This window comes from Lactuca virosa, chromosome 5 (assembly GCF_052849685.1).
Source record: "Lactuca virosa cultivar CGN04683 chromosome 5, Lactuca_virosa_CGN04683_v6, whole genome shotgun sequence".
NCBI lineage: Eukaryota > Viridiplantae > Streptophyta > Magnoliopsida > Asterales > Asteraceae > Lactuca > Lactuca virosa.
The window spans coordinates 196,327,363-196,341,093 of record NC_136430.1 but is presented as its reverse complement, the minus strand read 5'-3'; the positions used below and the strand labels follow the sequence as shown (position 1 = coordinate 196,341,093).

Here is a 13,731-nt window from a genome sequence, read left to right as displayed (position 1 = left end):
GTCTTGAATTTAAGACTATCCCCAATTCGCCATCCGTGATCTTTTGGGGATGGGTCACCAAAAAAAGTTAAAAAAGAAAAAGAAAAATATGATATATCGTGTGAACTAGGCTGCAACAACGATCCGGCTCACCAAATGGCTCATGCCTTTTTATTCTTTTATATTGCCAAGTGTCCTCTTTAGATAGGTTGATTTAAATTAATTTTTATATTTAAAACTAATATAGTTAATAACTTTATTTTATCTTTGGTAAAAAATAAAATAAAATATACTAAAATACGTAATTTATTTTTCTCTACAAAATAAGACCAATATTGATATAATTTTTTATATTTTTTTTAATATAAAATTGGGTTGGATTGGATTGCTAATGGGTGTAAAGGATTGTGTTTGGTTAGATTGTATATGTGGAAGATAAAGAAATTATTTTTTTAATAGATAAATGGGTTGGGTTGGGTTGCTAATGGGGATAGTCAAAATAGATGAAGGGAGTAATTTAGAAAGCATCTAACTTTCCAGGACTGTTGAAGCTAAGATATTTGCAAGAGGGACTAAACTTGTAATTCACTTCAAATGTTGTTGAATGCTTTCATCGATTAAAAACCCAAAACCCTAGCCAATCGTGCTCGCTTCCTTCCACCTTGCTTTTCCTATTTCTAGTAAAACCCTCCCAAAACCCTGCAAGCCACAACCTTTGTCTCTCGTCCTGTTAAAAATGCCTTTGGGAGATAATTTAGGAGACAAAAGCGACTCCAGATACTGTGGAGTAGAGACCGAGTTCAATGATGACATGCCTCATGTTCTTTCCCATAACATCAATGGCGGTTTTGATTTCGTCGTAGCTCCTTTGGTTAGTTTTCTTAGTCATATATGCATATATTCTCGTAATTTGTATGTGTATTAGTTAATCTGTCTGTACATTTTGGTTTTCTCATGATTCGAGTGTTTTCACTCATCTGTGCCTTGTGCAATGCTCTTCTTTTCAACGGGTAACACCGATTTGAACGTGATACAGCATCATTAATTAGGGAGAAATTAAGAATTTCATCATTCTGGGTTTAGCGAGGACTTATGGAGTGACTGATGAACTCTATTGATAAAAAAAATAGAAGCTTCTGCTGCATTGCACTTACACATGAACTTTTTGACTTCTGAATTACTTAAAATACCGATTAAGTGGCCCTAATTCGGATTTTTAGAACAGTTTTCCTCATCATCATTGGTTTTATATTTCAGATGGAACCTGGATATAGACCTAGCTTAATTGATAATGCTAGCAAAGATTCTAGTGTGCTTCCTTTTGCTGGATCAGATTTGGTTTTAAGCCCATCACAATGGAGTAGTCATGTTGTTGGTATAATCTTATCCCTATTCTTCCATTTTTTAGTATAAAGCTTCGTTTAATTTTCTTTTTATTAATGGCTTCCACATATTATCAGGCAAAATTAGCTCATGGATTGACTTAGATGCAGAAGATGATACTCTTCGTGAGGACTCTGAAATTGCTTTGAAGCAAGAATTAGCTTGGGCTTCTCATCTGTCTTTACAGGTTAAAAACATGCATTCTTTAATTACAATTTTGATTTTTTTTAAACCTTAAATAACATTTTTCATTTCCAGGCATGTCTTCTTCCTACACCCAAGGGTCCATCTTGTGGTAATTATGCAAGATGTGTGAATCAGATTCTACAAAACCTTAATAACATGCAGGTGTTGATATTTACTTAATTAGTTGCCTTTACACATCTCTCTTTTCATTTTCATTTTCATTTTCATTTTTCTTTTTCTTTATTCTTATTCTTCATTTCCATTCCAAAGTTGTGGCTTAGGATTCCTCTGGAGAAGTCTGAAGTTGATGATGATGATGCTGTCAATGGGGTTACTGATGGCATGGTGAGTTCCCTCACATGAGTAAAACAAAACAAGGGCAAATTTGTAAAAATGTTATGACTTTCTTTTTCTTTTCTTGTAGGCAATAGAGATTACAGACTCTTGGGAATTATGGAATTCTTTTCGTGTTTTATGTGAGCATCACAGCCAGCTGTCAGTTGCCCTTGATGTTCTGTGAGTAGACAATATACACAAACAATCTTTCAATATACAATTTAAATGTTTTCTTTTTTTATATATCACATCTTTTAAATGATAATTATTAAACATAAAACATCAACTCCAATTATATATTGTATGTAATTTTAGGTCTTCATTACCTTCTGCAAATTCACTTGGGCGTTGGATTGGAGAGCCTGTTAAAGCTGCTATTCTTCATACTGATGTACACACACACACACACACATATATATATATATATATATATATATATATATATATAATAAAATCTTAATTTTTATTTTTTTAAATGTAATTATTTTAAATTAACATTTTTCTTTAATGATCTTCAGTCTTTTCTAACAAATGCACGTGGCTACCCTTGTCTATCCAAACGTCATCAGAATCTACTCAACAGTTTCTTTTACTATTCAATACAGGTATATTTATATATATTATATCTAATGACATAATAAATGTTGTTTAAATTTAAATCCACTAGGATTAATAAAAAAAAGTCTTGTAAAATTTATTCAGATTGTGCTTTCTGGAAAACCAGTGCATAAACTTCCTGCAACATCTGGTGTAAACCAAACTGATAATTATGCCCAACGTGAGTTTCCATTTTTTTCAATAAAGTTGTCATTTTTTTATATGATTTTGAATTAAATTTAATATTTTGTTACTCAGAAGCTCAAAGACATGACTTAAGGTCATACTTGGATTATGTTGGCTATTTATATCAGAAAATGGAACCCCTTCCTGAACAAGAACGATTTGAGGTGAGGTGTCCATTATTAATCCAATAATCCGTTTTTATAAAAATTATAATGATATCATAAATTTTTATGCAGCTTGGATACAGGGATTTTCTACAATCTCCCTTACAAGTAAGTTAAGTTGTTTTTGCAAATTTGTATTTTCAGGGATTTTCTATTTAATCTTTATTTTCTATTCTGTTCATTTCAGCCTCTCATGGATAATTTAGAAGCCCAAACTTATGAAACATTTGAAAAAGACAGTGTCAAATACATTCAGGTATTTTTATTTAAATCAATTTATAAATATTCTTGTAAGTATTTTTTTTTTTTTTTTTTAATTTTTTGATTTGTGACAGTATCAAAGGGCAGTGAGTAAAGCATTAGTGGATAGGGTTTCTGATGAGAATGCATCTGCAACAACTGTTGTAAGCCTTATTATTTTTCTTAAATCTATTTTATTTTTTTCTTGAAATATGTATTTTTTGATGTCCTTTTTTGTCATTTTACAGGTGTTGATGGTTGTAGGTGCTGGACGAGGACCTCTTGTTAGAGCATCTTTACAGGTAAAACTTAAAACAACATGATTTGAAAATATTATTTATTATTATTATTTTGTGAATAGGCTGCTGAAGAAACTGGACGCAAGTTGAAAGTTTATGCTGTAGAAAAGAATCCAAATGCAGTTGTCACACTTCATGTAAGTTGATATTTTCATTTATTTTCTTTTTATTATTATAATATAACTTGTATATATTTTTTATTTTTTTGAATAGAGTTTGGTTAAATTAGAGGGATGGGAGAATAACGTGACAATAATTTCATGTGACATGAGATGCTGGGAAGCTCCAGAAAAAGCCGACATTTTGGTACACAAACTTTTTATTTTTTTTATTACATACTTTAATTAAATATTAATAATTTAGAAATGTTTAATTTATTTGATATTTAGGTGAGTGAATTACTCGGTTCTTTTGGTGACAATGAGCTCTCACCCGAATGTCTTGATGGAGCTCAACGCTTCTTAAAGCCAGATGGAATCTCAATTCCTTCATCGTATGTATTTAATATTTTATTTAAATTTTAATATAATATTTCTAATAGTTTTTATCGATTTTTTAATATATTCACGTATTGTGTTAGGTATACAAGTTTTATACAGCCCGTGACTACATCAAAGTTATATAACGATGTAAGTCGTTTCCCTATTTGATTTTATTTTTACTTTCCCTTTTTTTTTAAGTAAACTGTAGATATTGATTATTTAATATTTTAAATTTAGGTGAAATTGCATAAAGATCTTTTACACTTTGAAACCGCTTATGTTGTAAAGCTACACCGTTTGTCCAAACTTTCTCCATCTCAATCTGTGAGTTTTCTACTTTTCTTCTTCATCTTTCATATTTTAGTAAAAGTGTTTTTTTTTTTATTTTATTTTATTTTATAAAACCTATTTTATGTTTTTTTTAATCAGGTTTTTACATTTACACATCCAAATTACTCCCCCAATAAAAGTAATCAACGATACAAGAAGCTTCGATTTGAAATGCCCAATGATACTGGATCAACTATTATTCATGGTAAAAAGTGTTTTTTTTTTTTTTTTGGGATTAATGATGTCGTATATCGAAGTTTTTTTTTTTAATTTTGTTTTTTTAAAATGTGGGTTTCTTGGGTTTCTAGGGTTTGCTGGTTATTTTGATGCAATACTTTATAAAGACGTGCATTTGGGCATTGAACCAACAACTGCAACACCAAATATGTTCAGCTGGTGAGTTTCCATGAATTAAATTAAATCTTTTTTTCTTTTTCTAGTAATTGTTAATTATTAATTATTATTATTTTATTTGTACAGGTTTCCAATATTCTTCCCATTAAGGTCACCCATATACGTGAAAGCAGGGGCTCCTTTGGAATTTCACATTTGGCGGTGTTGTGGCAATACCAAAGTAAAATAAATTATTTTTAATTGTGCAAATCCTTGTTGCTATAATATAATATAATTAATTTGTTTGTTTGTGTGACTTATATAAATCTAGGTTTGGTATGAATGGTGTGTGACCTCTCCAACATCATCTCCAATACACAACTCAAATGGGCGTTCATATTGGGTTGGTTTATAATCCAGTTTTGTAAAACGGGCGGGTTTTATTAATCCGGGTTGTGATATTATATGTATACGAAACCTTTTTTTTGGGTTAGTAAGATGACAACTGAGGCACTTTAAATGGAAGTTTTTTGCTGGTTTTTATGGAGAAGGATCTGTTTCTATTTATTTATAGCACTTTGCTTGAATGAATTAGTTCTTAAATTAAGAGTTCACGTTGATGCTTTTACTTTTTGTTGTGATTTTATTCTCTGGAGTTGGGAGTTATAATGTAGATTAAGGCTGAAGATTTTGAGACTAAATTTATAAAAATAAATAAATAGATAACAACAAATTTTTATTTATTCGCTTATCATAATCTTTAGAATAGTCCTTATATTTTGGGTTATTAACTTTTTTCATAGATAACAGCAAGTTTTTATTTATTTGCTTATCATAATTTTTAGAAAAGTCCTTATATTTTGGGTTATTAACGATGAAGTCATTGTTTTAATTTTTTTAATAGAAAAAGACAAAATACAGACAATTGTTTAAAGAATTTGACTAGAAATTGGACAACATTTACACATTTGAGATTTTAGTTGGTAATTTTGGGTTTTATCGGTAATCATCCAAAAGTCTTTGTACTACAATCTTCTTGTTATATAATATCATATGACAAAAAATATGATAAAATTTTATCCTACTGCAATATAGATGATAATAAGATAACACTTTCATTAGACAAATTGGATATAGTAAAGTAACATTCCAACAAAAAAATGTAATCTGACAACACCTTTAAAAGAAAAAAGATTTGCATAAGGTAATATTTCATGATTACAGTAAAATAATATTTTATGATTACATTAAGATAATACTCATTCAAACAAAGATAATATAATAATATTGTAGTAAGATAATACTCTTACTTAAACAAGAAAGAATATAATAATATTGTAGTAAGATAATACTATGTCATTTGTCCGACCGAGTATTATCTTAATATAGTTTTACAATATGCTCTTTGTCTAACAAATGCTATTGACTCGTTATAACCTATAATATTCACTTTTTTACATAATATATTATATTACTCTAATATTATTATTTTGTCTGGTGGAGAGTTATTTTACCAAAATCTTATATATTTTCTATGTTTGACATAAGATATTTTGTCCGAATATAATTTCTTTTTGTCATTTTCTGATTAAGAAGTTAATCTTAGAGTAAAGACACTTCCGAGTGTTGTAACAGAGAATACAATAAGTGAATAACATACTAGTATAATAGCATCAATAGAATACACATTCTCTGTCATACAAAAAAGAATACAATAAGAGTATAATATGATAGTTCTCTGGATTTTTTTTTAGTCAAAAAGAAAGTCCTCACTTTATTGTTAAAGAGTAAAAAATAGAGACTTTTCTAATTAAAAACGAAAACTACTAAGTAAAATCTCAAATGTATAAACAATTGCAAGCTTTTTGACTTATTTTAAACAATTGTCCGATATTTTTTCTTTTTTATTAAAGTACTATGTTATAAAAAATCTATCGCACTATGGGAATGAAAACTATTTTGTATTTAAATAAACAAATAAAAGTAAAATACTACATAAAAAAAACAAATAAATAAAATTAAGCTAAACTTTTATTATCATGTATAAAAGCCAAGTGAACATTATTTTTATCAACATACTTTTATTTATTTATTTATTTATTTGTTTATAGAACCGTAAAGACTAGTTAAAATTAAGCAAAACTTGTATTTTTATGCATAAAAAGCAACTTTTTACTTGAATTCAGCAATCATAAACATGAAAAACTGGTGAACGCCATTGCCAATGATTGGCATGATATTATATATAGCTCTTTTAACAAAATATAAGAGTGCTATGCTCATTTGATCACTTAAGGTACCAAAAACCCAACAATCTTTCCAAACTCAGAAATTTTACACACTTTTAGCAAACAAACGAGCCCATGTCCACCAACATCTTTCACATAACTTGCCAGCCTTCTGAAACAACACAATATAAATCAGAACATTATACTATTTAAATTACATTGCTAATAAATGGTAAATTTCACAAATGAAGATATTCATATTAGTATATTACCTTGGAAAATATTTACCAAAATCCGTTGGTTTTTTTTCAAGTATACAAAATTACCAAAGAAATCCTCTCATTATTAGTTGTAGCATTCTTGAGACACGACTTGTGAAGGGATATTTGATGTCAAAAGTGTCCCTCGAAAACCTCCCTCTGATTGTTGTACCTCCATTTTTGTAGAAAGCTCTTCTAAAAAATCACAATACATATTAAAAAATAATAATAAACATTAATTAATTTATTATTCATCCCCCATTCGTTACACATGACATGCCAGTACAACACAACACTAGTTATACTGACAATGACAGTGACAGTGGCAGTAACAGACTGACAGTACCTGCAATGTCACGGTTCTCATGGATCTCAGTATCCGTGACCCATAAAACATCACCCGGGAAAATATACATATCTGCAAGAGTAGATTTTTCTCCATCTACTATCTTTGAACCTTTGTGAAGTATCTGGTTTTCCTTCACAATCTGCAACAATTCAACTCAACTCCATTATCTATAAATCCTCTATTTTTCAATTTTTTCAAGATTAACATAAAATTCTAAATGCATGAAATAGCATATATATAAATATACCCCAAATGATTGCCAGATCATCATCTTGAGGTCATAGAGAGTTGTGGACCCCGAAACATTTAAATTCACTGAGTTACCATAAGTTGTCCTTCTAGAACGTTTAGATAATCGGCGATTTGGCTCAAGGATGTTTCCAGAACCTTCTAGAATGTATTTTGGAGGCTCTTTCCCACGAACAAAACAAATGCAAATATCCTCATCAACATAGTTGAGCTTCTTCCCTAACTCTACGCTTTCTCTTTCACCAATGCAATCTTCACACACCTACAAAATATAAGTAGTAGTTGCAAAGTCATTCTCAACAAGTATAAATAAGGGGTAAAATTGTAAAATATAAAATGCACCTCAGGATAAGTTTTGATTATTGGCCCTTGAGACTCGGTGTCACCATTTACATCATCAAGAGAGTTAACATTCTCCTCTGTGATTGGCATATCTTCAGATGTTCCCATTAAAATATCTTCACCAGAATTACTTAAATCAATTTCAGCAGTTATCCCTTTTTCCTCAATAGCATTCCAATCTTTACAGAATGAAGCCCAATCATTTTCAGTAATAATTGTCAACTCATCTACCTGCAAAATATTATAAAATCATCAACTTTATACAATGTATAAATTTAAGTTTACTTTATATCAAATGTTCTTACAGCAGGAGCCTTTTGGAGAATTGCACCACGTTTTCTTACAAGATTAGGAGGCCTTTGAAGAAGCTTCGAGTGCTATTTTAAATACCAAAAAGAAATGCAATTAATTTATATTTAAAAAAAAAAACTAAACTAAACTAATGTGTTTGTTTTAAATAATAAATATCAAACACACACCTGTTCACATTTCAGTGACTCAATGGTGATACTGAGGTTTTCTGGTTCTTCAATAGAAGATGCATTCTTGCCACCTGTCGTGATGTAGGTTCGCCACTTGGCAAGCCATGAAGATGGCAACAAGTAGTATCGATCTTGTGGGAAAAGAGGTACACTTTTCCCAAGAGCCAATTTCTCATGAGATTGGCGTTGTTTTAGTTTAAAATCCCTAAAATTTAAAGATTCAAATCAATAAAAATACAAAATTAAAAACCCTTCAAAGTAAGGAAAAACTGAGCCATAACCTTAGGCTATCTTCTTTGTTTGTGTCTTTAGAGAGTTTAGAACAGCAATGAGAGCATGTTTCAGAGTCTGAAGGAAAAACCATACAGCCAATCATATCATCAGGCTTCACTTCATTGGATGCTTTATAAATAAATTCCCACAAAGTTTCTGGAATTAGGGCACGTTTGGCTCCAGGAGCTTGTTCAGGCATAAGTTGATCATGTTCACACCTGATTGAAGCTGTTGGCCCAGTATCAGCATCACATGGAGAGTCAATGTTTTTTCTTCTTATCCATTGACTCAACCTAAAACTCAAAACACCCAAAAAACAGTTAAATTCAAGAAATAATTTTGTTGATTTGTTTATTATAGTTTATAGCATTTGATTAATAACATACCATGCCTTGGATATGTAGTAGAAAGGTCCATCAAGGGATTTTCCAGCAAGAGCTGCTTCTGCATATTCTTTCATTACACTTCTTCCATCTCTATAGCTATCAGCACTCACTGTAGCACGTGCTGTTTCCTTAAGGCAATCAATGCAGCAGTCATCTTCACCTAACTCGGGCCCACCTCCATACTTGATTCACAAGCAAACATAAAAGTCAAACTCAGGGTCAAATTTCTCATCTTTTGTTAAACCTAAACATATTACATAATACCTTGGAAAATATTTTATGCCAAGCTATGGCTGATAACCTTTTCATGGAGCAAATCTTGGAAACTGGTACTTTCCCATGTGAACATTGGATTGAAGTGTTGTCGATTATACTGTAGAAAATGAATTAATTACAACTTTTGAGGAATAAATTCTATATGAATTGTGAAAAATGAAAACTTATGACTTTACCTAGGAGTGAAGTTATCAGCCCATTGGCGTAACCAGTCTACTGAAATCCACCAAAATGGTTTTGGCTCCATTAACGGCTTAACAGGAGCTTCAGAGATAACTGACCTTACTTCGTGTCGCCTTTCTGTTATAAGAGCTAATTTTTCTTCTTTTTTTATCTTGTAATTCTCACAAGAATCAAGATATGACTTGTTTAACTCATTAACTTCATTCAAAAGATGAGATGGGAGATAAGAATCACAAGATCCCATTTGTGATTTTATATCACCATTGGATTGATGTCTAAGAGAATACATCAGCATATATGCATCGTTTGAAGAGAATGTTTGTACATCAGTAGTAGTTCCAGAAATATCCATGTGGTTTCCATTCACCATAGTATTAGGTTCAGAGGGGCAAGATTGTCCAGGTGGGTGAGGTTTATCACCAAAAGGGTGTTGACCCATGTCTGAGACAGTTTCATCATCAAATTCCCACCATACCCCTGTGTCTTGATCTTTAATATGGGCTACATAGTGGCCACTATTTACAGCTACACCCTTGTGAATCAAAACTGCTGATAAATCATATATCAATTCAGATTCAGTTTCTTCCGATAACCGTTGTCCCATGTCAACATGTCCAGGGAAACAAAATGCAGAGGTTATCTTCTTCTTTGTTGTAGTCTATGAAAAAGCATATAAGAAGGTCAATATGGTAACTGAGATTTGTTTGGTTACAAGATTATAAAGAATGTTCTTACATTTGGGAGGAAAACACAACGTTTGAGCTGGAAAATAAGGACAGGTGGCAGTGACTGCAGTCTGATGCTACGTGTAGCATTTACACGAGTGGCACATGAATCACAAAAGTACTGATTGTCCCCTTGAAGCTCTTCAACAGAAAGATAGTCATCTAAACTTTCATCCAAACTCTTCAAACCCTTGACATTTAACTCCACTCCATAAAAGTCTTCAACATTTGACGAGGCTTCTGATTGGTTCCCACATTTTGAACACCTAGGTCACCAAATAAAGTGATGACAACAGATAAATCCTCATTTACATGAAATACTTTGAGTCAGAAGAAAAGAACTTGTATTTTACTTGCAACATATTAGCATTTGAAAAGTAAACTTACTTGGTTACATGTGACACCCCTCCACGAAAGAGATCTTGAACAACTGATCTTGCTTTTGAAACTTGTGAACAGCTCAAACATTGCTCAAGCAAAGAAAAAAGCAATGTAAGGAACTCATGACTATCTTGCTGAATACCATTATCCAATGCAAGTGCTTCAATGAAAGGAGCTGAATCAATAAATGCCATTTTACTAGCATGAAGCTGAGCAAAGAGTCGAGCAAGTTGACCCAAAACAGGCTGTTTTGACAAAACCTCTGGTTCAACAGATAGTACACCTTCTCTGAATGACTTGTTCATGTATAAAAACTGGAGAATGCTGTTTGCATAACATGTTGCTCCAAGATTTGTTAGGCCAGCTGGCGTGTTGAGGGAATCACGAAGATCTTTAGAAGGATCGGGGCCCAGTGAGAAAATAATCTCTGATGTCTTTTGCCATAAACCAGATTTTCTGTTACCATTTGAAGGTGGAATCAACCCACAAAAGCAGTTGGGATTATCTTTTGTGTTTACTCGACACCCTTGACATACTGGCTTCCCAAACATATATATCTGCTTTATATCATCCTTTGACACTTCCCCAGACAAGTGAATTTTCCTATCCAAGAAAGGAAAAAGTTGCTACTTAAGTTTTAAGAAGATTATACATGTTACCCTAAGTGGTTTTATAAGCTTTAGGACATCGGGTCAATATACAGTAAAGAGGAATTAATTTGGAGAAAACAAACTTTTTTAGCATAAGAAAAACCTCATTACGTCCACAAAACATAGAATGTACTTCCAAATTTGATTTAGAAAAGCACAATGAAGATCATTAGCATCCTACTTGCGTTAAAAAAAATTGAAACTGAACTTCTATCACCTGTATAATTCAGAAACGATTTCAGCATTATTATCCGATCGTGGCCTCTTATTTTTGTTGCGCGTGCTCGGCCGATTACTCATTTTCTCATCAATCAACTTTGTACAATCGAAAACTGCAAAAAAGAAACCTCAATCAGAAGTTTGTTAATATCAAGGGAAAAACCTAATTTTGATTGACGAATGCCCGGGCAAAATTAGGGTTTTGGTGCTAAACTTATTTCAAACGAAAAAAAAATGGAATGATTTTTTTTTGATCAAATAAATAACAAATTAAACGTAGAAAGTGAATAGATAAAAATATTACCGATGTAGATTGCGATTGGTGGTGGTCTTTGTTGCAGAATTAGGGTTTATTTAGAAAATTTTGAGAAATTTTGAATCGAGGGAGGAAGTTTGGGGACTCGTTTAAGCCCTGCATAAATCCGTACCTTCACAATCACTTGCTCATCCTTTTTATTTTATTTTATTCTTCACTGTGTATTATGTCCTTTTTAAAAGATAATGTCTAAATACACAATTTTATGAAAAAATGGAGTATCCATTAACCATTTACCAAAATTACCCATCGTTGAAGTATTTATGTTAAAAAAAATTGGGAAATTGTCAAAAAAGTCCCAATATTTTCAAGAAAGTTACACTTTAGTCCCAAGATTTTTTTTTGAACATAAAAGTCCCGATTATTTCATTTTGGCTCAAGTTTACAAAAAAATCTTTTTTTTTCTTTTAACAAGAAATGACATATTATCAAGTTTTTACAAATAATCGGGACTTAAATGTTCAAAAAAAAATCTTGGGACTAAAGTGTAACTCTCTTGAAAATGTTGGGACTTTTCTGACAATTTCCCAAAAAAATTCCTTCATTTTCAGACCTAAAAGGCATTTTGAATTTACTATCAACTACTCTACTACATTGTTTCAAAGTGGTGTCGAGTTTTACATCTGATAAATAAGACCATATAACTTTTACACAATGTTTTAGTATATCATACTTGATGAAAATCGGTTTACTCTAACAATGAAACAATATTAATATTACTGTTGGGTTTTACTAATTCTAACAAGAAAAAATTCATGCTAGTGGAAACAATAAAATTTATTCTAAGCAAGTTAAGATCTAAACCCTATAAGGATCACTAGTCTAATAATATGAAGTTATGAACAACAAAGATGGTTAAGAAATACTAACCTCTAGAAAATCGTTTTGTTTGAAGATCTCTTGTGGTTATCGAATTTCTTGAAGCTTCAGGAACGTATAACACCCAAAGTAGAATGTCTTTAAGTGACACACCTAAAAGGCTAAATGTTAGAACTTGAAACTAATGGTCTTAAGAGTAGTCCACTAGATGTTAAGAAAAGAGAAAAGAAAATGTCAGTCATGAAAGTGAGGGCATGGGGCGAGATTTCCAGGAGGCCGGGAGGGGATATTTATAGTCGAAGGTGACTCGGTGGAAAAGAAACCTGAGAAAGATAAATACCAATATACCCTTCTGATTGATGAGGTGCCCCAATAACCGCACCTCCAGCAACCAGAACTAACACTTGGAGAATTTGGCATAAACCCTCTCCCTCCTCAAAGGCTCCAAAACCTCTCGCAACTGATCCTCATGCTGCTCATTGGTCTTAGAATAGACCAAGATATCATCAATGAAAATAATCACTGACCAATCCAGCATCGTCCTATAAAACCTGTTCATGAGATCCATGAACGCTACTTGGTGCATTGGTGAGCCCAAAAGGCATCACCATGAATTCGTAATGATCATAACGAGTCCTGAAAGCCGTCTTTTGAACATCCAATCTCGAACCCTCATCTGATGGTAACCTGAACACATATCAATCTTGGAGAACCAAGACACACCATGTAACTGGTCAAACAAATCATTAATCCTCGGAAGTGGATAACGGTTCTTCACCGTTAATTTGTTCAGCTCCCGATAGCCGATGCACATCCTGTGAGAGCTATATTTCTTCTTCATACAACAGTATAGGCGCTCTTTAGGGTGAACTATTTGATGGGTTATAAGCATATCTACATTCCTATGTGATCATGCAACCCTAATTGCTTTGGATCTAAGTTTTTCACTAATTGAACATGCAAATAGAACACCAAAGCAATAACCCTAGAAACTAGCATACAATTTCGAAATTCATATGATATTAGGGTTATAAGACTATCTGACTTGTTATGTAGTAATAACAAGAACAATCATTGA

At 31.9% G+C, this 13,731-nt stretch overlaps 2 protein-coding genes across 5 annotated transcripts; one reads left to right on the top strand and one right to left on the bottom strand.

Moving 5' to 3' along the window:
* The first annotated feature begins 612 nt into the window (after window positions 1-612).
* SKB1 (SHK1 binding protein 1) lies at window positions 613-5,080 on the top strand. Of its 2 annotated transcripts, none has more exons than XM_079052870.1 (23): window positions 613-850; window positions 1,237-1,354; window positions 1,440-1,549; window positions 1,621-1,710; window positions 1,819-1,893; window positions 1,973-2,064; window positions 2,200-2,275; window positions 2,403-2,489; window positions 2,587-2,662; window positions 2,743-2,831; window positions 2,904-2,939; window positions 3,019-3,087; window positions 3,167-3,235; window positions 3,320-3,373; window positions 3,433-3,507; window positions 3,584-3,676; window positions 3,760-3,863; window positions 3,951-3,999; window positions 4,090-4,176; window positions 4,282-4,387; window positions 4,491-4,578; window positions 4,663-4,756; window positions 4,847-5,080. In XM_079052870.1, exons 1-23 carry the CDS (start codon window positions 716-718, stop codon window positions 4,928-4,930), a joined length of 1,956 nt encoding a protein of 651 aa, XP_078908996.1. In that variant the 5' UTR covers window positions 613-715; the 3' UTR covers window positions 4,931-5,080. The 2 variants fall into 2 exon arrangements, with proteins under 2 accessions (XP_078908996.1, XP_078908995.1); XM_079052869.1 differs by having other exon boundaries at window positions 2,740-2,831.
* A 1,641-nt stretch (window positions 5,081-6,721) lies between these two features.
* On the bottom strand, window positions 6,722-11,978 carry UBP26 (ubiquitin-specific protease 26). Of its 3 annotated transcripts, none has more exons than XM_079050948.1 (15): window positions 11,823-11,978; window positions 11,517-11,631; window positions 10,656-11,252; window positions 10,279-10,534; window positions 9,537-10,201; window positions 9,349-9,457; window positions 9,085-9,266; window positions 8,707-8,991; window positions 8,423-8,630; window positions 8,249-8,320; window positions 7,944-8,174; window positions 7,600-7,863; window positions 7,350-7,491; window positions 7,016-7,195; window positions 6,722-6,915 (listed from the first exon to the last, which is right to left on the bottom strand). In XM_079050948.1, the coding sequence occupies exons 2-14, from the start codon at window positions 11,597-11,599 to the stop codon at window positions 7,089-7,091; spliced, it is 3,201 nt and encodes a 1,066-aa protein (XP_078907074.1). In that variant the 5' UTR covers window positions 11,600-11,631; window positions 11,823-11,978; the 3' UTR covers window positions 6,722-6,915; window positions 7,016-7,088. The 3 variants fall into 3 exon arrangements, with proteins under 3 accessions (XP_078907074.1, XP_078907072.1, XP_078907073.1); XM_079050946.1 differs by having other exon boundaries at window positions 7,016-7,198; window positions 11,823-11,977; XM_079050947.1 differs by having other exon boundaries at window positions 6,722-6,912; window positions 7,016-7,198; window positions 11,823-11,977.
* Between the last annotated feature and the right edge of the window lie 1,753 nt (window positions 11,979-13,731).